The sequence below is a fragment of the Littorina saxatilis genome, linkage group LG12, assembly GCF_037325665.1.
Source record: "Littorina saxatilis isolate snail1 linkage group LG12, US_GU_Lsax_2.0, whole genome shotgun sequence".
NCBI classification, from domain to species: domain Eukaryota; kingdom Metazoa; phylum Mollusca; class Gastropoda; order Littorinimorpha; family Littorinidae; genus Littorina; species Littorina saxatilis.
Window position 1 is genome coordinate 6,129,423 of NC_090256.1, and position 24,354 is coordinate 6,153,776.

At 41.5% G+C, this 24,354-nt stretch overlaps 2 protein-coding genes across 2 annotated transcripts in view; one reads left to right on the forward strand and one right to left on the reverse strand.

Moving 5' to 3' along the window:
- Positions 1–9,310: 9,310 nt before the first annotated feature.
- LOC138981139 (PACRG-like protein) lies at positions 9,311–20,852 on the reverse strand. The gene is made up of 8 exons (XM_070353977.1): positions 20,751–20,852; positions 18,224–18,417; positions 17,109–17,173; positions 15,746–15,836; positions 14,195–14,329; positions 12,290–12,397; positions 10,477–10,557; positions 9,311–9,625 (listed from the first exon to the last, which is right to left on the reverse strand). Exons 2-8 carry the CDS (start codon positions 18,401–18,403, stop codon positions 9,569–9,571), a joined length of 717 nt encoding a protein of 238 aa, XP_070210078.1. The 5' UTR covers positions 18,404–18,417; positions 20,751–20,852; the 3' UTR covers positions 9,311–9,568.
- Positions 20,853–21,014: 162 nt separating this feature from the next.
- LOC138981137 (cilia- and flagella-associated protein 46-like) overlaps positions 21,015–24,354 on the forward strand; it is a 130,067-nt gene continuing 126,727 nt past the window's right edge. Inside the window, exons 1-5 of the mRNA XM_070353974.1 lie at positions 21,015–21,202; positions 22,625–22,758; positions 23,261–23,392; positions 23,598–23,662; positions 23,969–24,133. Of these exons, the coding sequence (XP_070210075.1) occupies positions 21,154–21,202; positions 22,625–22,758; positions 23,261–23,392; positions 23,598–23,662; positions 23,969–24,133 (545 nt within the window). The 5' untranslated portion in view covers positions 21,015–21,153. The remainder of the gene's footprint in view (positions 21,203–22,624; positions 22,759–23,260; positions 23,393–23,597; positions 23,663–23,968; positions 24,134–24,354) is intronic.

Genomic DNA, 24,354 nt, shown 5'->3' on the forward strand with positions numbered 1-24,354 from the left:
GTACTCCAAAGAGCAAGACAGTACTAACCCGTGTGTTAGTTCATTCTCACTCTTACGCACCAATAAGCATTTAACTGACTTACCCCTTTCGCCGGAAAATGACATGCACGATCTGTCTCTGACTGCTTGTGGCAGTGGTGGTGAAGTTTCTTCTGCTAAACACACGTCGAACGGCTCTTCGTACCTCGACGACCAAGGCCGGACCGACTCATGCGTTAGTTCATCACCACTCTCATGTCCACCTCAGCATTTATCAAACTCATCCCTTTCACCAGAAAATGTCAAATCGAGTCTGTCTCTGAATGCTGACAGTGGTTTGGAAGAATCTTCTGTTCTGCTTTCATTTCGCAGTCCCTCCATTGCCAGTGGTTCGAACTCAGCTCCTGGTTCACTGGATTCAAGGCCTCTCGAGTATCGTACTTCGGGTGCTAGCATATCTGCAACAGACAGCGAGCCTTCCTTCGGTGGGGACTCAGATAGAGGGGAAGTGCAGGAAGAGTACTCGTCCGTTACTCGCGTCTCCCCCTTCGAGTCTCAGCCTGCAAGGCATTCTCCGGTCCATGCTGCACATTTGCACGGAAATGATTCCTACACTCTCGAAACCTGTCCTGATTCGCCAGAATCCGTCACGTGTAGCCAGGCTTGTAATCCTTCATTCAAAGCGTCATCCCCTGGTTCTCCCACTCCTGAAGCTGTTGCTACGGATCATTCGACAGAAGGAAGTCTTGTGTCTAAATTATATCGGCATGCTTTAGACCCTTCCTTGTCTGGTTGTGAGCAATCCCATTGCTTCCCGCGCATCATTGAGACGGGTCAAAGTACTGACTCGTATAGTCTCCTGAAGTTCGATTTTCCAAAGAATGGTCCCAATACCAAAGGTAGTTTGACTCCAAAAAACTTTCTGCTTAATACCAAGGACCATCAGAATGTTCGGGATCCTTCCTTTGCCCGCCTGCTGTGGCCTTCAAGTTTAAAAGGTGACACACTTTCTACTGTAGATTCCAGTGGCTTGGGTAATGTTCATCTTCCGCTGGAAATTGCGTCAGAAATGTCTCGTGAAGAGAGTCCAACTCCTTCTGTGCACTTCTCTTCGGGTAGTTCTCTTTGTTGCACGATGGATCAACATTATGACCGTGGTTCTCCCAGCTCTCTGAATCCGCATGATTCTCAGGATGTTTTGACATCTGCATTTTCACCCACAACACATGAAATGGAATCTCCAAAGACCCAGAAGCCTAGTTTCAAAGATCAGCCTCTAGTTGCTCCTCAGCTTCCAAGCACCCCTACACCTGAGACGAACTCTGCGGTGAAAGTTCGTCAACATGTGCCAAAACTTTCCCCAGTCAGTTCACCTCAACACATCCTGTTCAAGCAAGATTACTGTACGTCTTCGGCATGTCAGCCACACTCTCAAGAAACTTGTGCTGAAATGTCCCCTCAGAATCACAACCCTTTTTATTACAGTTCCAAGTTTCCCGATAGGCCAATTCCACAGCTCTCTGCATTCTCCGATGCTAAGAAGTATGCTCAAAGTCCACAGCTCTCTGCATTCTCCGATGCTAAGAAGTATGCTCAAAGTCCACAGTCTTCATATTCTCTTCAGAACAAGAACACTCTTTTGGGTGCACACTCTGTTCAGGCCACAGTCCCTGTTTATAACCTACCCGGACATCACCAATTACCACCAACACTGTCAACCTCTTCTGCGTTTGCATCTGCACGTGATGAACAACCCGACCCCCACGATGCCTCTGAAGTTCTGCGCGTTGAACAGAAACCAAGATTTGTTGCTGGGCTGTATGCCGAATGTTCAGACGCAGTGCTGCAGACACCAGGACGTATGCATCACAGCACTGGTCATCAAGATCCGTTCCTGGATCGCTCTGCAACAGCAGTTACGTCGAAAAAGGAGCCGCAAGCAGGCCAAAACTACCCAACAGACACAACGCAAGCTGCATTGAATGACACTTTGAATACACAAAGACATTCATGTCCTAATACCCCCAACACAGTACAAGGCCAGTACGAGGGCTGTTACGTGTCTTTGAAACAAGATTTTCCAGCATTAGCCGATGCTCTGAATCAACCACCGGGTACAGTCAGTACATCTGAATATGGCGGAGACAGACCCGTTCAGCCTTTCTTACACTCAACAGCTCATCCGCAAATGAATTCACAGACGGGGAGGAGCTTTTACCAACAGACATCGTACACTTGTAAAGATCGAGGTTTTGTGCCGACAAGCTACTACCCTCTGCTCCAGTATCCACTGATGCGGAATCAGTTTGTCACTCTGTGCAATTCAGGACCCCATTATCATGCCCAGAAAGACCTGCAGCATGTCTTCCAGCGGCAACCATTTTATCACACAGAAGATCTGTTACAAGCTGGGATGGACATCAGTCCTCTTCACGAACAATGGCCTCCAGCAAGCACATTTTATCAACGAAACACAGCTCTGACCTCAACTTATGCCTGCCATGCTACATCCAGTGAGTCACACGCCACACGAGTGCCACATCAACATAAGTCCAGTGAAGTTGGTCACCTGTACATTTCACATTCAGAGGTTTTGCCTGCCAGTGTCCTCGCAAAGACTCGGGACAATCAGCAGCCACACCGTGTTCGTGATCGCATGATGAATACAGCCAACAAAACATGTTCATCAGAACAAACACCTGGCAAACACTTCACTAAAGTCAGAGAGGAACCCCAGCACGTGCAACGCAAGTCTCCTCTCTGCAAGAAACATCGTTGGGCTACAAAGATGTCCGATGCCAGGCCACAAAACAGTTCTGGTCAGCGTGGCGCTTACACCAGGCTCATGGACAGCCCATCCAAGCTTCAGCAGGAATATCCTGAAGTCTCTGTTTCTGATGGTTGGCTTTGGGGTTGCATCGAGCCTGAAATAAGCAGCAGCTCAGCCCAACTCCACTGTGAAGAAATCCGTCCCTTTCAATGTGACATAAGTCCAAAAATCAAGAGGCTAATTTCCACGGACAAGATCAAACGTGAACACGCTCAGGTTGGCCAAAGTAGACCAGAAGTTGAAGATTCAGATGATTTCTTCTTCAGCAGTACCAGTACTGCTTTTCAATTTTCTGACATCTCAGATCGAGTTTTGCTCTACAACACAAATCAAAGCCCAGTTGTTCACCAGAATCAGGCTGCTCATGATGAGTCCAAGTCCAACCTGAAAAACACACCTCAGCTGCGTCAGGTTTCAAACGCTGACAGTCACCATCGTTACGTTGTACCAAGGAACAAGACAGAGCAAGAACAAAGAAGTCACAGAAACACACCAGTATTGCCAGACTTCACAACGCTGGTGTCCAGTCTATCTAAGAGCAAGAGGCAGCAAACGACATCAGAAGAGCAACGAAAACCTTCAGAGAGTGATGCAAAGTGTAGTTACTTTGAAAGTGAACAGCCAAAACACAGAATTCCCTATACGCCAGAAGACGCAGAAACCATGCAGCACCCACGTCATGGAGGAGAGTCTTCCCTTCAGTCTCTTCATCCGACAGAATCTACTGAACAGATCAGCTGTTCCAGAGACACTTCAACTTCCGCGTTCAGTCTTGAGGAACACGGCTGTACGCTTTTGTCTACAGACAGCACCAGGCCCTTTGAATCCATAGAGTTTCTTCCCCAAACCGCTAACTTCGATGAAACAACACACAATCCTTCTGTCGCTGAGCACAGAGATGTAACGATGTTATCAACGGAGACATCAGATCAATGGCTTGCTCTCAAGGCGGACAGAGATGTAACGATGTTATCAACGGAGACATCAGATCAATGGCTTGCTCTGAAAGCGGACAGGGTAAAACTGTTCAATCTCAAAACCTCTGAAAACTACAGCGAAAGTCGGGATGAGACTGATAACAAGGAACTGAGGGGAGGACAAGTTCCCGAAAACAAAAAGGCAGTGGTTGTGAACTCGGAAAAAAAGAATGTGTCACGAACAAAACAGAAAGGCCAAGAGGCATCTGGTGAGGAGTTTCGCCTCATGCCGTCTCCAAATATTCTGTTTGCCGAGAAGACCCACGAGAAGCACTCTAGGAAAGCGCCCAACAAACTTCTGTCCGACGTTTCATTAGGATATTGTCCAACAGAACGACATTTGTCTTCCACATCATTTCCTCGTCACCAAGCATCTTCCACTGATGGAAAATCACAAATCTCACAACTACACGGAGGGAAACAAAAGCAGTCACCAGCTAGACCAGTCAACCAGCATTCACTGTTGAGGGGCACCAAGCAACCACTGACACCAAACACATTCAACCAAGAACAAGCACAGGACAGTTTCTTCGGTCAGCAACCTCTTTCAGAAGACCTTCGCACAGGACAATCATCGTCTTCCTATGCAGTCTACTGGCGGCCATTTTCTTCCGGAAACCTTCAAGATCTACTGGAAGCATCTTCTTACATTGACATGAAAGAGAAACAGGTTCTGGGAGAAAACCAAGAACTTGTTCAAACCTTAGATACACATTGTCCTGAGACGGCGCATCCAAGCACTCAATCCTCGAATACAAAGCTGTTAGGCATTCATTCTTTTTCGACACCCCCACACAGCTTATCACGAGCATCTCTCAGCAGACCTCCAAGAAAAAGGAACGCCGATGTTCCAGGAAAATCACCTCAAAATGAATTAGTCGAGGACCTGAGAGGTGAAATCGTTCCAGGAAAAGTTGTAAGTGCAACCTCTCAGGAGTTAACAACTCTCTTACATGGGCCATGCAAAGTTTCAAAACGTGATAGCCGGCATGTTACTGCCAAGGACTGCGCGAATGTACCAAAAGCCACAACGTCTCAGTCAAGGAATGATAATTTCACTGTCGCCTTCAGCAACCTGACACCAACGTATACATCAGAATTTGACTGCCAACAGGCTGTGTGGGGTTCTGAACCTGTGGTCCCAAAACGCACTTTGGACTGTTTTAGCTCACCATGCGAGGAACCAGGAAATGTCTGTGGCCTTCAGTATTCCAGTCAAAAACCGGGTTACACTGTCTGTTCCTGGACCTCTGGCAACATCGAGCAAAACAGAAAACTGGTGAACAGATCCCTTTCCCCTTACAATGCTTATGAGGGGGTCCCTGGCAGGATTTCCACGGGTCTCCCTGTATTAAGGAGGCCTGCTGAAACAAGAGCAAAGCGCGCAAGCCGTTCTCTTGCAACCGAGACAAAAAAAGCTAGCGAAGTCCTCAGCATGATTCTCCAGGCTGCAGAAGACAGTGATGACACAAGATCCATAGATTCCACCGTACCTTTCTCCGCGACTTTGAATCAACCGATTTCATCATTGGTTCAGCCAACACATCTCAATGTCTGGACTGGGCAACCCATAGCCAGAAGCAGCACCTCTGCTAACAATCCAAATACCGTGGCTGTGGACGGTGTACGGTGGCCGGGCATAACAGGTGCAGCAGCACTGGAGGATCGCAGAGATGATGATGAAGAGCGACTCATATACTGCAGTCCAAACATCATCCGCCCGACAGACACCACCACGGCAGTCAGAAGGGCGCAGATTCAAAAGGAGCAGAGCAGGCTGGTAAACGACGAAGCACAGTTGAAGAAAATCTTGCTTTCTTACAAAGGAACACCGCCAGAAGGCGCCCAAGACTTGGGAGGACCAACCAGAGTGACCGTTTTGAAGTCCAAAGTAAAAGGACTGAGTGGTATGCGAATCACGACAGAGGCTGAGCAGAAGAAACTCACAACTCCCATCTTGAAGAGGTGTGAAAAGGTCTACATGCATCCTATTTGATAAGTGTTGACACTGGAACTTACACAGAGGGCATTCAAGACTGTATATGACCAAGAGGGATTGTTGTATAATCACGAGCAAAGGAACGAATGATACGAGGTTCGTGACAGACGGAGGAGCAGAAAAAAATCACGACTGGCGGACTCCCATTTTGAAGAAGTGTAAAAAGGTCTACATCAGTTGATCCTATCCTATTTGAGAAATGTTAACGCGGGAACTAATCCGGAAGGCACCCAAGATTTAAAAGTACCGAGAGTGACAATAGTCAAGTCAAAAGTAAAGGGAACTGAATGCAGTGCGGTTCCTGAGTCACGGAGGAAGAAGAAACTCACAACGCCCACCTTGAAGACGTGCGAGGTCTACATGCCTTCTATTTGAGAAGTGTAAAGATTGGTTTCTTCATTAGAAAAGTTACCAAAATGAAGAACGATGGCGTTTCAAGTATCCCAGCTTCGGGCGATCCATCTGAGGACTGATTACTTTCATTTACATTATTATTATTTTATTACATTATTTGAATTAAACATGAAGGAAAACAAAGGGATGTAAGCGCTCCACATTTTTCCTAATTTAAACTAAAATTAAAGTGCTTTCATCTCGTCCCTTTGTTTCTCAGATCTTTTCATGAGCACTCTGCCTCATTTGGTCATGACTATATCATTTAATGATTTAAAAAAAAGTGAACTAAGTCCAATGAACAATTTCAAACAATCTTGCAATATGAGGGATCACAATAGTAATTAATATTATAAAGCGACGAAAATGCAGGAATCATTTGTGAAAAATCGTAGCTCCTATACAGCCATGTTCACCTTCATGCTGTACCTTTGAATGACTGTGAATCAGGCTCATTTCAATCATCATGTAACTGACGGGTAGTTTTGGTGTTTCTTGTGTGTGTGTTTTATTGGGTTTTTTTCTGGGAGGAAGGAGGAGGGTGTGGCAGAGGGCAGGAGGTGTTTCTAAAACTGTAATGTACTGGCTCATTAGTGGGAAAATCAATTTCCCTTGTAAGGTGAAAAAGACACCGGACACGGAAAACCTGCCAGAAGCTGAATATACAAATCACAAGGTTTGACAAAAGAACATCATTTTAGTTCACGGTTATCTTTTTTTGAAACTTTCTGGAAGCGGAATTCGATTTTAGTTCAGTTTCAGCTGGATTCTTGGTTTTGTTGTTGACCAATCACATTAGTTTTTGACTGGTACTGTTCCAAAGAAAATAAATTCTCAGGTGTTCTCTTCACCAGACTCGTTTTTATGTTCAGTTAAACTTCTGTCTGAAAAAGAAGACATTCCTGAAAGTCTGTGCTCTATGCATGCCATGTTAGTGTCAATTGGCAAGATGAAAGCTAGGCTCTTTAGTTCTCAAGAGAAAGACAGCATGAAAGAGTCTTGTCAAACTTATAGTGAAAACTCCAAAAAAAGGGATGGAACACTGCAAAATACTCGTAGATAATTATTCTTTTCTGAAGAACTAGCGTATATATATGGCAGACTAAAGAAATCTGTTTATTTGTGAGAGGTTTTTTTGTTTCAGTTTTGTTTTCCTCATGAAATTGTTGTGAGAACTATTTGATTTTCTTGTGTACAGAGTCGTTTTAAGAATTTCTTTTAAATAAACGTAAAATTATTACATTTATCTGTTTGTGTTGAAAAGCAGAAGTTTATCATTATCTACACACACATGCACGCACACAGAACTTTTCTTTAACATCTCCAAGTAGGAAGAGTGTGTGTTTGTCAGTTTGACTGGTGAGAAAGCTGTGCTGTGTTTTGATTTTTTCCTTACCAGACTGTGGGAGGAGTGCATTTAATAGTTCGATGCGAGACAGTTTTTGGTATGGCTGGGTGTGCGAGTCGTTGAATGATACATATACTGTACATTCCTTCCCGTGTAAAACACTAACCTCAGGTAGATCACCTATCTGTCCAGGCATTACCATGGCATTACCATGGCATTAACATGGCATTACCATGGCATAAGAGCATCTTCCCCTTGGACACTTTGTTATTCTTTTTATTTTATGCAATTTATATCGCGCACATATCTCAACCACGGATTCAAGGCGCAGGGATTTATTTATGCCGTGTGAGATGGAATTTTTTACACAATATATCACGCATTCACATCGGCCAGCAAACCTCAAGCCTATTAGGGCGAGCATTCACCTTTCACGGCCTATTATTCCAAGTCACACGGGTATTTGGTGGACATTTTTATCTATGCCTATACAATTTTGCCAGGAAAGACCCTTTTCTCAATCGTGGGATCTTTAACGTGCACACCCCAATGTAGTGTACACGAAGGGACCTCGGTTTTTCGTCTCATCCGAAAGACTAGCACTTGAACCCACCACCTAGGTTAGGAAAGGGGGGGAGAAAAGTGCTAACGCCCTGACCCAGGGTCGAACTTGCAACCTCTCGCTTCCGAGGCAAGTGCGTTTACCACTCGGCCACCCAGACCCATCAACAGTATGGCTGTGTTCTGCATGTGCACAGTGGTAATTCCTTGCCGAGTTCATTTCCCAGTTTGAACTGGCTTGTTTCAGATACATAATCAATCTAGCTAATAAATTCCCACCCTGCAGAGAAAGAAGCCAGCCTGTAGATGTTTGCTATGTGACCAAGTGAAAGGACGCCATATCACGTGTAAAACCCTGCAAATATCTTCTTCTTCTTCTTCTTCTGCGTTCGTGGGCTCAAACTCCCACGTACACTCGTGTTTTTTGCACGAGTGGAATTTTACGCCATACGCCGTTTTCGGAGGAAGCATGCTGGGTATTTTCGTGTTTCTATAACCCACCGAACTCTGACATGGATTACAGGATCTTTTTCGTGCGCACTTGGTCTTGTGCTTGCGTGTACACACGGGGGTGTTCGGACACCGAGGAGAGTCTGCACAAAAAGTTGACTCTAAGAAATAAATCTCTTGCCGAACGTGGGGATGAACTCACGCTGACAGCGGCCAACTGGATACAAGTCCAGCGCGCTACCGACTGAGCTACATCCCCGCCCTCCTGGAAATATCAATAATGTAAATGATATTTAGAGGACCATTTAGGTGGGAAGGACTGTATCTTTGGCAAATTGAATAAATCAAAGATTTTAACTGACAGCCTGGGGTGTAAACATTCTCAGAGATCCAAATGCCTAATTTGTAGGTGCATGAATCATGTGACTTTGAAAACATGGATGGATGGATGGATAAGATTTACAGTCCAGTGAGGTTACCCTCATGGAAATTCGGGCTGCTTTCTCCCTGGGGAAAGCGAGCTGCCATACATACAGCGCTACCCATATTTTTTATTTTTTTTCCTGCATGCGTGTATTCATGTTTCCTGAGACTTAATGCCGTGTGAGATGGAATTTTTTTACTTTATTCCAAGTCCCACGGGTATTTGATGGACATTTTTATCTATGCCTATACAATTTTGCCAGGAAAGACCCTTTTGTCAATCGTGGGATCTTTAACGTGCACACCCCAATGTAGTGTACATGCAAACAAACAAAATAACGCTACAACAGTTATAATTAAAAATCAAATTTAATCAACAAATACTGACCAGGCAAATACTGGTCTATGTAAATACTTTTCATAGAATCAGCATAAACAATCATATCATTCACAGTGCATTGTGCAACTCCAGCAAGTATGTACAAACCCATTCATAAAAATCACCATTCACAAAAATCACCATACACAAAAATCACCATACACAAAAACCACAATACTGTGGGACAGAAAAGAGTGAAAGAGACAAAGACATACACAAATATTTTCAATCAGCCAAATATTGAGGAGTATGTTGGGACCTTTCCCTTTATCACTGGAAGCACCTCCTGAAAACAGACAGAAATAAAAGCAGGTTATTGGAGTTGATACTATCCAACAACTACAGAATGCAAATAGAAAAAGAAATTCTCCTATGTATTTGCCTCTTAGCTTAGGGTGTGTGTGTGTGTGTGTGTGTGTGTGTGTGTGTGTGTGTGTGTGTGTGTGTGTATGTGTGTGTGTACATGCCCATAGATCAATTTCAAACGGACAAAAATGCTTTTGTTTGATGTATTTCACACACACATATATACAGAGAAGCACAAAAAAATTCCTTGAGCTAGACTCTGCTCACGACAACGTCCAATTTTTCATTCCAGCTAGCTTTCAGTAAGTATTCAATGTTCCTTTGAAATGGTGACTACGGTCGGCTCCTCTCTATTTCCGAAATGATATATATATATTTGGTGTTCAAAAGGATTCCTCAAAGCCACTATAACTTCTTAGACTCTGAAGTTGTTTTTGAATGTGGTAAAGCCTAGTCTTTGCCTCGACTTTTCATCGAATCTTCGGCATGATTACCATTTATCACATCGCACCTCCCTCCCCTCCCCATCACCCCTTTTTCATTACCTCGCACTAAATCTTCACAACAAAATAATCACCTTCTCAAACCCCTATGGTAAAGCTACATTAGGTGTATTTGTCCCACGACTACCGCGAAAGCAAAGCCATAGCGCTAAACCTGCAATGACCTCAAGTGACTTCCAGTGCCCCCACTGTTCCAGACTCTGCGCCTCCAGACTAGGATTGCAGAGCCACCTCCGTGTACATAGATAGGATGCAAAATGAAAAAGTCTTCTTCGGACCCGAAGGACCACCACCGTTCAATACTTGGGCAGTTATTTCCGTCTCTTACCTTTCCGCCGTTCTGTTCCAGGAGCTGTAGTGTGTCTGTCACCTTGTCTCTGTACTTCTTGTCCATCATCCTCTTTGACAGCTGCAACAATCACAACAATGCACATGTACTCTCCTTTTGTAAAGAGCAGTAAGTGTGTGCGGTTTTGAGGTGGACGCTGGCTTCTATAGTTCTACAAATGTGTCACTACTTGATGATCATTCTAGCCTTTTTCCAAACTGGTATTTCTTCACAAATGCAAATCCTGCATTACTCTCACAGAATTAATTACACCTATGAGTCAAAACTAGTCTAAATCACAGTTATTAAATGACAATCATGGATCTTGAAGAAACTGGTCAAAGGAAATTTCAACCAAAATGTATAACCAGTTGCCGGTTTCACTTTCTATATGTTCAAATGTTTACCAGCAAAACAGTCTCTCCTAACAAATCATGTCCAACCAAAATTCAAAGCATGAGCTGCTGAACTGTAGCTGAGTGCTACTTTTGTAAATGCTAATAAAAGTTTAACAAGAAGAGCAAACGCTCGATCGAGTCACTTTCGCAGTTCTGAATATTATATGAGGCATCAGATGGACAGGAAGAAATTGCTATTCACAACACAATGAGTCACGTTCACATAAAATTTGAGCCCGGTCACTTTTATAGTTTCCGAGAAAAGCCCAACGTTAAGTTGTGTGTTGCCGAACAGAAAAGGCTAGTTATCTCCCTTGTTTTTCTGATAACGTTCGTAAAAGGCTACAGATGTAAATACTTTGATGTAAAGAATAATCCTACAAAGTTTCAATCACATCCGATGAACTTTGTCAAAGATATAAAATGTCTAATTTTTCCTTTGACGCTGACCTGTGACCTTGAAAAAGGTCAAAGGTCAACGAAACCATCGTTAAAGTGTAGAGGTCATTGGAGGTCACGACTAAACAAAATATGAGCCCGATCGCTTTGATAGTTTCCGAGAAAAGTCCAACGTTAAGGTGGTGTCTACGGACGGCCGGCCGTCCGGCCGGCCGGCCGGCCGGACAGACTAACACTGACCGATTACATAGAGTCACTTTTTCTCAAGTGACTCAAAAAATGTCTCCCTCCTCCAGCCTAAGGCTGCTGTTCAATTTAAGAATAACTTACGCTTGTAGTCATGAAATGCACTGGAACCCTCATTCAAGACAACCTGATTGAACATGTCCTAGCTCCTTTCAAGACCTTGCTGTTTCTCAACGTCTGTAAATTTACCCCCCATTCAAGTCCAGCAGGCCCTTTCGCAGTGTAAGACGTCCCGGAACGTTTTACCGCTGCGCCTATGAAACCCTTCGCCTACCGTGAATGCTCAGCGGCGCCGTGAGGCAGCTTTATGAGGTAGTGCACACGAGACAAAAATTAAATGGCCGCTGTAGTGTTTTGGTTTTATGTCGACAACGAAACTTTCTTTAATACGACAGTTCTAGCGCATCTATTACACCACTTACAAAATGAACGAAAAGTATTTTAAATCTAGATCATTTTAAAGTAAACTATGACTGAAAATGTTTCCTATAACCATCGTATTCTACGACTTTGTCATCAAAAATTCGCTTGTAATCAATGCCTGTTTCGTCGGTCTAACTCGATCGCATCGCACATTGGCTGATGTTCATCCGCCATCTTGAATCCACCCGCACAAAAGCATGTCGTCGTTTCCCAAGCACAGAAAGCGACTTCCGAGGGCACTCTTGTTAAGAAACGAGGTGCTGATTGTCTTTCTTCCCTGATTTTTGGTGGTCATTAAAGGGGGTTCCACTGTACTTAACTGGACAGCACTATCTGGTGCAACTTACTGCCATCAGTACATTCTTCAGGTGGGGGTTGAGAGCTGGTCCAACAGCATTGCTCAGGTGACCCAGCCCGTCCAGTGCTCGCTCAAATACATCGTTGTTTGGGTGGATCTACAATTGTCCCACATAAAAAAAACAATGCCTCGATGAAAGATCTGGTGACACGCACACCGGCCACACACCATATGACACACTTTTTTCTTAGCTACATCACAAAATGAGACAAATCATTATCAGGCATGGGAATTGAAAATTGTAACAAGTCGCGTAAGGCGAAAATACAATATTTAGTCAAGTAGCTGCCATTTTTCAGCAAGACCGTATACTCGTAGCATCGTCAGTCCACCGCTCATGGCAAAGGCAGTGAAATTGACAAGAAGAGCGGGGTAGTAGTTGCGCTAAGAAGGATAGCACGCTTTTCTGTACCTCTCTTCGTTTTAACTTTCTGAGCGTGTTTTTAATCCAAACATATCATATCTATATGTTTTTGGAATCAGGAACCGACAAGGAATAAGATGAAAGTGTTTTTAAATTGATTTGGACAATTTAATTTTGATAATAATTTTTATATATTTAATTTTCAGAGCTTGTTTTTAATCGGAATATAACATATTTATATGTTTTTGGAATCAGCAAATGATGGAGAATAAGATAAACGTAAATTTGGATCGTTTTATAAAAGAAATATTTTTTTTACAATTTTCAGATTTTTAATGACCAAAGTCATTAATTAATTTTTAAGCCACCAAGCTGAAATGCAATACCGAAGTCCGGGCTTCGTCGAAGAGTACTTGACCAAAATATCAACCAATTTGGTTGAAAAATGAGGGCGTGACAGTGCCGCCTCAACTTTCACGAAAAGCCGGATATGACGTCATCAAAGACATTTATCAAAAAAATGAAAAAAACGTATGGGGATATCAATCCCAGGAACTCTCATGTCAAATTTCATAAAGATCGGTCCAGTAGTTTGGTCTGAATCGCTCTACACGCACGCACGCACACACACACACACACACATACACACACACATACACACACACATACACCACGACCCTCGTTTCGATTCCCCCTCGATGTTAAAATATTTAGTCAAGTTTTGACTAAATATAAAAAAGGCGGAAAATTTATAACTGAAGACGCGAAGCGTCAAGTCGACGGCGCGAAGCGCCTAGCCTTACTAGGGGGGTCCGGGGGCATGCCCCCCCGGAAAAAAATTTTCTCCAAAGAACCCAGATGGTGCAATCTGGTGTCATCTGAGCTCCAAGTTTGCCATTAAATTCTGTTTTTAGAATCAGAGTTTTTAGTACAAAAATGTACCAAATTTTGCTTACATGTTTTATATATGGTTTAAATTTGTAAAAAAATTTATCTGTTGAGACAAACAGGAAAATGTAACTTGTAACACAATCTGTGCAATCTGGTTTACTTTCAAACATAATAGTTCAATAACTGAGGCGGGCGGTAGCAGTGCGTGAACAAAGTACGGAAAGTTTTCGCGGGCTTTTGCGCAAAGGCCAAAGTAACCGGTGCTTTTTTTGTGTGCCTCCCCCCTTTATTTTTTCGGCGGACACTTTTGCATTTTCGGCGGAACAAAAAAAAAATTCGGCGGAAATCCGCCATTCGGCGGACAATTCCCATGCCTGCATTATCTTTCTCAAAAACTCTTTCGGTTCACTTCTGTTTCATGCGTCTTCTTTTAAGTTCTCATCTATCCAATTCTTGCCTATTGTTTTCTTTATTTGCACATATTATGGGTTCTCTCTTAAATTTCTTCTATGTAACCGAAGAAGGCCATTAATTTGTTGTTGTTCTACCTTGTATTTCAACGTTCTCTGATGAGTATATATTTCCTTCTCTTATCCACCTACATTCAAATGCATGTAATCAAATTCCCGTTCAACTGACCAGAGCTGCCCTCAGCGGTGTGACAACTTTAGGTAACAGTGGAGCAGCTTTTGATCCTGCTCCCTGGCTTTCTAGCATTTCTTTGAAGCCCATGCATGACACAAGGGTGTAGGGATGTACAGTTTCACGTAAACCCTGCAACATTCCAAGCAGAACAATTCAGTGCGCACTCACACACACTTACAAGACCAGCTTACAACAAGAAGAGCAAACGCTCGATCGAGTCACTTTCGCAGTTCTGAATATTATATGAGGCATCAGATGGACAGGAAGAAATTGCTATTCACAACACAATGAGTCACGTTCACATAAAATTTGAGCCCGGTCACTTTTATAGTTTCCGAGAAAAGCCCAACGTTAAGTTGTGTGTTGCCGAACAGAAAAGGCTAGTTATCTCCCTTGTTTTTCTGATAACGTTCGTAAAAGGCTACAGATGTAAATACTTTGATGTAAAGAATAATCCTACAAAGTTTCAATCACATCCGATGAACTTTGTCAAAGATATAAAATGTCTAATTTTTCCTTTGACGCTGACCTGTGACCTTGAAAAAGGTCAAAGGTCAACGAAACCATCGTTAAAGTGTAGAGGTCATTGGAGGTCACGACTAAACAAAATATGAGCCCGATCGCTTTGATAGTTTCCGAGATACTTTGTCAAAGATATAAAATGTCTAATTTTTCCTTTGACACTGACCTGTGACCTTGAAAAAGGTCAAAGGTCAACGAAACCATCGTTAAAGTGTAGAGGTCATTGGAGGTCACGACTAAACAAAATATGAGCCCGATCGCTTTGATAGTTTCCGAGAAAAGTCCAACGTTAAGGTGGTGTCTACGGACGGCCGGCCGGCCGGACGGCCGGCCGTACAGACTAACACTGACCGATTACATAGAGTCACTTTTTCTCAAGTGACTCAAAAATCAAAAAACAAAACAAACTCAAAGTAAAACAGTGAATGACACAAATTTGCAACAAACTTCATGATTATTACAACAACAAAAAAACAACAACACCGAATCATTCACTGATTCATCATTAGCGCATCCACTTTACAAGGTTTTCAAGATGCAATCAAATCTGATCAGGCCTAAAAAAAAAATAGGTGTGGTTACGGTAACCCGACCTACCCTATTTTTAGGGGCCGATCCTATAACTTTTTATTACATTTGTCACAAAACAAAACAAAACGAGTGCAAAAAACGCAATGAAAGCGAAAGCGCCCGAGTCGCACACTTATTTCCCTGTCAAGTAGGTTTAATTTGTACACATCAGAAAAAAAAGTTAAAAAAAAAAAAGTGATTGCCTACCTACCTACCCTATTTTTCTTGGCTATGTTACCGTAACCACACCTATTTTTTTTTTTGGCCTCATGACAGTGTGGTTGCAGTATCATGTACACATTTTCTCATAAGCTTGACCATTCCTTGCTGCAGTACTATACAAGATATTTTATTAAAAGGCTTCACCTAAAAGGATGAGATATGGGCAATTGTGTCCTTGAGGAATCAGGAAAACATGCAGGTAAAGAAAGTGTCAGCACAAAGTCAACCAACCTCAGCCAGCGTAGGAAGCACAGGATCAAAAGGCAGCTGTTCTGGCGGGGTGTTCCAGGCTAGTTTGTGCTTGACACTTCCGTGGACTAATCTGAAGAAAACATGAACAATTGAAAAATGAAACCAAAAGTGTATTTGTGATTGGTGTATAAATACAGTGGAACCCCCCCCCCCCCCTTAAGATCTCTACAAAATCTAAAAAATCAGGTCTTAAAAAGGATTCCAATTTTTTTTTTCATTCCAAAAGAATGAAAATTTAAAAGACGATCAAATTTATTTTATCCTACATACGTGAGAGAGACACCCGTGAGATAATAATCGTTCAAATCACACGTGTGTATATCATGTAAATGAGGTTATGTCAAGCAAGTCTGTCAGGGACCTGTTTTTCCACTGATTATGATGCCAAGGTCACCGAGACAAACGTCATTATAGAAACAAAAATTGCGCTCGCTAATTACCCTCGATGAATCTTTAGAACTAACACGTCACGCCACACTTTCAGAGTGACGTTTCTTTGCTTTGACGTAATAGATTGCACGAGGCTTTAGAAGAGATCGAGGTTCCAAAACAAGCGTCTTCAATTTAGCTGCCTCGACGGCAAGACATTTTCAGTAAAATACACGTAAGTACAGTATGTAGGATAAACAGAATACATGTACTACATGGCTTGCTGTGTCGTACCAGATTTACACTCGTTGCTTTTTCAAATAGTGAACAGCTCGCTTTCGCTCGCAGTTCAATATTAAACAAAAAAACTCGTGTAAATCTGGTACGACACAGCAAGCCATGTAGTATTCTCTATTTATAAATTATTGTATTTTGATAACAAAAATGACCATAGGAAAATTTAAGTATGGGAAGAAGTTAGACTTACGTATTCTATTGGAATTAGAGTTAAACATTAGACAGAAGTTTATGTTTTGTATAACATAAAGTTGATTATGTTATACAGAAAAAGACCAAGGAAGAAGGATGCTCCCCGCCTTAAAATTTTTTTTTTTAAATCTAAAAAAAAAAAAAAAAAAAAATCGGGCAAAACATATGGGTTGAAGCATCCTGCATGCAACTGAGGTCAAAAAAAAAAAAAAAGAAAAAAGGAGGGAGTCTTAAAATGGGGGTACATTTACAGATTTTATGAAAAGAGAGTCTGAGAAAACACAGTCTTAAAAGGGAGGGACCTATAAGAATCAGCAAATGGCATGAAAAACTTGGTTTATGAGTGAAACCAGCAACACTTTTAACACAGATCACCTCACTCATGTAACTTCATGCAAGCGTTCTGCATCATAGTTTCGCTGTTTATATTTCTAAAAGAAGAAAGCGCAACACAAAAACTGACAGTACCACTAAAAGATATTACCTGCAGGGTACTCCACCATTGTTGTACAGTGAAGCAAATGCTGTTTGGCCCTTTCCACCAGAGAACTGAAATCAGTTACAAGCAGTTCTTTCAAATAAACAGTATAATTAATGCACGCACACACAAACTAACAAGAAAAGAAGACTGATTATATTGATGGGAAACAACGACACAAAGATACTGCAGTAATACAAGTTACGTGGCTAAAAGAAGAGATGCAGGCAAACCACCAGGGCATACAACTTAAGTAACAATTATGAATAATATGTTACAGAAAGTATATTCTTGACCAGACCAGTCACTGAACTGTTTGAGAATATTAGAAAATCAACTGTGCAAAACATACCAACTTGTATCAGATAAAAACAATGTTAAAGTCTGTAGACTTAACGTTAAAAACACATTACCAAATGTTTTGAGACAGAATGTTACCAAACATGTGAAACTTATCTTATAACCTGTGAGGCATAATAATTATGTTCCATGAAACATCCCTTTAATTTTTTTTCTTCTTCTTCGTTCGTGGGCTGAAACTCCCATGTACACTCGTATTTAAGACCTTAAATGTCAAAATCTGAAACAAAATCAGGCCTTCAAAAAGCGGAAGTGTCAAAATGGAGGTAAATACACAGAGGACGGAACTTTACAGAAAACATACAGAAACTCGGTCTTGAAAGGGAAGTGATCTTGGGGGCCCGGGTAGCTCAGGTGGTAGAGCACTGGACTTGTGATCGAAAGGTCGCTGGTTCGAATCCGGGCCGGGACGGACACGGGTCAACTTTATGTGCAGACCCAGAGACGATATCCATCTCCCACCCCCGTGTCACCACAATGGCACGTTAAAGATCTTGGTCATTCTACCATAAGTGCAGATGGCAGCGATACCACCTAAATACGCATACATCAAAAGCCGTGAGGGCGTAAAACCTCAAATCATATAAACCAATTCATGTCCAATATAGGCAATTAAGACCTGACGGACAATAAGCCCCTTAAAAAAAAAATTTTTTTTTTACGGAAGTGATCTGATCACAGGGGGTCCTACTAGGAGCGTGCCACTGTATTTCTAAAACAAATAAATGACTAGAAGACGCTAGCTATAAAACCAAACCCACATGATCAACTGTCTTTGGGTTCAGACGATCTGATGGCCTAGCAGTTTTTGGCTTGGCTCCACATCCTGCAGAGTCGCCTTGACCTTTTTTTCCTGCACTGTTGGGTGGTGTCCTTGACCCACGCGATCCTGCAGAACCACGGGAACTTGTTCTGCTTCCATCCGAGTTTGATGACGCCATCAAACTATTCTACCCTGCAACACAGTATCATCACTGAATCTGTCAGTACATTCTGCAGTTTCATTCTCTGTGTGAGAGAAATAACACAAAGCTTGATCGTCCTAGTGGTGTCTGGTCTGGTGAAGGATAAGCTTTACCTAACATTTAGCATAACTGATCTGGAATCCAATAAATATTAGTAGTCTTACTCCAGCATCTTCTTCCTCTTTTTCTTCTTCTTCTGCGTTCATGGGCTGAAACTCCCACATTCACTCGTGTTTTTTGCACAAGTGGATTTTACATGTATGTCTGTTTTTACCCCGCCATTTAGGCAGCCATACGCCGCTGTCGGATGATTAGCATGCTGGGTATGTCCGTGTTTCTATAACCCACCGAACTTTGACATGGATTACAGGATCTTTTCCGTGCGCACTTGGTCTTGTGCTTGCGTGTACACACAAAGGGGGATAAGGCACTGGCAGGTCTGCACATAAATTGACCTGGAAGATCGGAAAAATCTCGATCCACCCTTAACCCACCAGGCGGCAGCGGCTGGGATTGGCCCCCGTCACACAGATCTACGTTTTTACGACGACCATGCCGATCACTCTAATCTGAAAAAGTTATCAAGTCGGGGCTCGACGTCCAAATCCAGCAATCCAGCACATGGTAAATAAAAAAACAAACATCAAGACTGTACTGCGCCACGACCCGGCTACGCTTGTTTCGTGCAGTTCGAAATAAGCGTAGGGAGAGCGTGCAGCTTCCCGATCTAGCAGATCCCACCCCGACCAAACCACGCTCATGGAGATCCTCCCACCTTTGGCACACGATTGGCCACACTCTCGGACACTTTTCCGTCGTAGCAGAAGCGGCGTCTATAATATATGAGTGCGGTATTCGTGCCATGTGCTGGATTTTGACGGAGATATGCCCTAATTTGATAACTTTTTCAGATCGGCATGGTCGTTGTAATATTTTGGTTAAAAATACAAATAACATTCATGTATCGATCGATTCTGATTAGAATTCCTTTTTGTTTTTATGATTGAACGCACACAAACATTCACTTTTTTTGTAGTCTTGGCTGGCCGCCTAAATATGAAGTTTTGTCGGCCTCTGACGTCACATGGCTCAAAGAAGGGAAATCCAGTGTTCAATCAATTGTTATAGTTTACATAGCTGAGACCGCTGGACTACAAAAATTACGTAACCACTATGTCTTCTGTTACGATTGACACACAAGTCAACATTATCACCTCACAAACGCAAAAACAGTTTCAGAGCAAAAGTACAAGGAGCAAAGTTGTATATGGTGTTGTCAATGTTTTTGTATCTAAGCTTAGTTGGATTTCTATTCAGGTTACTATAATATTCATATTTGTGTGTAAATCGTAACAAGACATAAAATATGGTTTCAATGCATATTATTATTATTCACTTATTTTCAAGAAATAAAGAATCAAAAAAACAAGAAAGGTAGGTTAATTGCTGGAACGTTTGTTATTGACATTTATAAAACAATACATTCACAAATATATCGACCCAACGGTCTTTTAAGTGCACAGACAAACAATAACGAAAACTTATCTGGCTGATTTTTCCTTCCGCCTGCCACGAAGCCGCAAGCGAATAAAATATGTAATTTCAGACAAAGATATTTATGTAACTATAGGTTTGATTGAGACTTCATGGAATTAAAGAATGCATTTTATGGTGTTTATCCCTATTCGGATGACGTGGATCATTTACAACCATGGCGATCTCTACTAGAGATCGCTATGTTTACAACCCATACTCTGCAAAGAGGCAGTAAAGAGTTTATCCCTATTCGGATGGCGCACTGGGTCGTGAACGACCCATACTTTTTACGTTGAATCCTTCCTTAGAAAGTAGGGGTCGTACACGACCCACATCATCCGGACTGTGTATAGTCCAAAGCGTGATCCGGTGAAGGTTAAGCAACTTCTTTGACATCAGCCTCCTTTCAACAGTTACACATGTATAGTGACATATTAAAAACTACAATACAATAACAGCTGCATGCATTCACAGTTAGACTCCGTCATCAAAGTCATCTGACAGCTATATGATGGCAATTCTGGATTAGACAACGCTATCGATGAGAAAATCAAAATGAGTTTGTTTTACTTGCTTTCGTGTAAACCAAAAACAACCCCAAACTGTATCAGTTTGACAGATCCTATGTGTTTGTATCGTTTGATGTTGCTCTTGCAGGCATGATCAAGCTCTAATGATCACGCAACAACTTTTGATTTGAACTAAGTCAAAGTTAGGGTATAAACAGAAACTTGGAAGTTTGAATGTGATTGTGATACAACCCTCAATTGTTTAAATACGAGCATACCTCGCTCCTGGTGTTCACTACTTGTTTTTCAATTCATGGAAGGCGCCATGATGCGTATTAACTACACGCATTAAAGTAGTCCCCTTAGTGATCCAGAGTTAGAGTGCTATAATAGCTTTAACCGTTTCAAGGGCTTCTATGATGAATTTGTATAACAATTTAATGACAAAAGAACATTTTTGTGTGGTAACTTAGACAGCTGTAACACAACCAACAGCACATATGAAGGGTGTTATCTGACGGAATGACATCCGGTGTCATTGTGCTTCGTCGTAAACAAACATGGCGGCTTTCCACGCTTGGGACAACTGAAATATACTTTTAACGTTTTATTTGTACTTCGTTGTTTAGATTTTTATTTGTACTGTAAAGCTGTGGTTGATTGTTGTGGAAGCAATCAAACATGGATACCAGTATACGGACATTGCTTTCATCAGCACAGTCATACCAAGGTAAGCGAATGTGTGGTGAACAACTTGACTGAATGATCCGTAGCATGTCTCTCTGTCTCTCTGTCTTTCTCTCTCTCTCTCTCTTTTGAGCGTTGAAAGTAGTCTTATTAAAGAAAACAACCCTGAATGAATTCCTGAAACTTTACGTACAAAATTTACCATGAGGAATTCACGTCATTACGTCGGATTGACCAGCTGTTTTTAACTTTTAAGTCAAGTTTAGTCGGCGAACGCAAGAAGAAGAAGTCCAGTTTAGTGTATTCAGGTAGCAGTCTCTGGAACTCTCTTCCAACATTCCTGAGGCAAACTACCAGCACAGATAGTTTTAAGAGCAGATATTTGTCTTATGTAATGAAGTCAAAGTAAATGATATTTGTCTTAAATGATATTCATTTTTTGTATTAAACATGCCCCTCTCCTCTTTATTGGTATAATGTACACAGACTCTTTTCGGATGAAGGGACTTAAAAACCAACCACTATTTAGATGTGTGATGATTTTAGCAATGTCTTGCTTGTTTGATCTTGTTTTTCTTTAAAATGTAATGTATGGATTAGAGCATGATGTTGAGAAAGTGCAAGCTGCACTATACCACTTAATTCACATCAGTTAACTTGCAATTTACCTCAATGCAATGAATTTTTGTGTACATATGTATAATGTGTTTTTCACTTTAGTTATCTGTTAAAATGTAGAATTTTAGTTTTTCTATTTTCTATTTTATTTATTTTTTGTAGTTAGTCCCTTTTTAGGGCGAGGGCTAGATGTAAAAAAGCAGACCACTGCTTAATCTACTACCCTCGTTAAATAAAGAATTGTCATTGTCATTGTCATTGTCTTTCCCTCTCCCTCTCCACCGTCACCTTCCATCTGCCATAAAGTTTCTCAGTACCTGCATATGGTTTTCCTACCAAGCTAGTTTACCAACATGCATGTACCGTTTATAGATTATGCTGCCCGTGATGCAGCTCCGCGCGGGAAAGATCGCCACAGTGCAAGCGCTGCAACTGATCTTTCAAAATTTGCCGTTCCTCCATTCTGAAACTCAATGGGTTAATTAATTATTGTGGGGCATGCTATTGCTAATGTAAAATTGGGGATTTAATGAATGTGCACAAGAGTGTGATATGTGTGTATTTGCAAGTGTGGAGGGTTTTTTCCATAAATTTATGTCTGCATGCAGACCTTCACTTACTAGACTTTGAGTTTGACTCAGTAACTGGCCTTTAGAATGTTGCTCAGCAGTCCTTTAAACCATTCTTTTTTGTTTTAATTTGCACGTTTAGTTTAGGAAAGAATCAAGTCCACATTGATATGTTTTAAAAGTTGAAGTTCTCTGAGGCAATTTTTTCAGCATCATATTATACTATAGTCCTCTAGTGAGATCAACCGACTATACTTGTGTTCTCATTTGTTTGACAGGGGTGGAGAAGAATCCCTACTTGCAGCAGGCCTACTTGCAGCTGAGGAGTGTTGCAGAAGCCCGACCAGCTGTAGATGCTCCTGACCCCTTCGGCCAAGACCTGTATGTCTGTTGTGCTGAGATTGCCTACCAGGTACAAATATTTCATTTTGAATACTCTTCTGCATATTGTTCTTGCTAGTGTAGAAATTGGAAGATTTTCTACTATGCCCATGCTATTTTAGGAAAAATAGAAGAGTTATATAAAGATATAAAGTAAGTGCAACGGATTGAACTCAGTCTGATGTGGGGGGGGGGGGGGGTTATATAAATCATTGACAGTATTGATAACAGTGGAACACAGATGACAGAAAATAGTTCAAACTTGCAGTAAGTGAGTGAAATATTATCAGAATTTGATCATTTTCAGCCTTCATTTGTGTCAGCAAAACAAAAGCTGGATTGATTGTATCATTTCTGACAATATTGTATCATTATCTGTTGTATGTATTCTAGAAGAAAAGAATGGTCATTGTCAATTTGCTCCTAATAATATGTTATGGAGAAAAACATATTTTAAAGTATAAATGTTTCCATTCCATTTCCAATTATACAAAAGCTATTCATCGATGTTTAAATGGGTTTCTTTGTTTCAGTATGGCCACAATGAAATAGCACGAGACTGTCTGAAAATGTACTTCATGAAACAGCAGCCATCAAACCAGTTTCTGATCCGTGCTTACTTGTGCCAGGCTCAGCTACTTGCACCACAACATGCCAACAATGCGGTATAGCAAACCTTTGTATGATATAGTTCTCTGCGCATGTGTCTGTGTGTGAAATTAAATAATGAACATATTGATTTGGCTGTTACAATTTTCTGCTGTTCCTTTGTGTAGGCATCCAGGTTCAAGTAATTAGACACAATTATCTTTTCTCTGAAGTACTACTGTTGTATTTAATTCACAAACATTTTCTCTTTGGTGTTTTCAGGAGCAGTTGGAAAAGGCAGTAGTCTATCTGCTGAAAGCAATCTCGATGGCAAAGAAAACGCCCAGGTAACATTGTCCTTTAATTATCTGTTTTAAAAACAGTGTGGACTATTTCTGCCTGGCTGCTAGGTATTTGACCTTTTTTCACTTGTTTGTTTGATGGATAAGCTGTACTTGGAAAAAATGTTGGAGAAATCTAATGGCTGACTGAATCGCACAGGTTGTAGGTTTTTGAAGAAATAAATTATTGTTCCACCATAATGGCTGACTGCATCTGCACATTGATGAATTCATTAAAGTGGCTTCTTTGATAAATTGTTCTATTGATTTCTTGAGGAACTCTAGTGTGACCTCTTTTTTGTTGTTTTCCAGGTACCAATTTCTTGTGTACAATGCCTCAGTGCTGTACTGGCAGTTTTGTCGTCCATTCCTGAAGCCTACCTACCGACAGCACCTGGCTCGCAGTCTTCACCAAGTGGTTAAAGCGCTGGATGATATTGAGGACACAGACTTTGAGTGGAGAGCCCAGCTTATGATGTTAGTTATATTTTTGTAAAGTGTTGGCTGATCTGTCAGATGCAAGACATTCAGACGAGCAATCTCACCAGCATCTTTTATTCCCTCAAAGAAAACCAATTGCTCACGAAAGGCTCTTTATTCATGCGCATACAAAACATGGATATTGAAATATTGACAGTGTAGAATCTTTGTTTAGTCTTCAGCAAGAAATATTTGTCTGTTGTTATACATGTAAAATT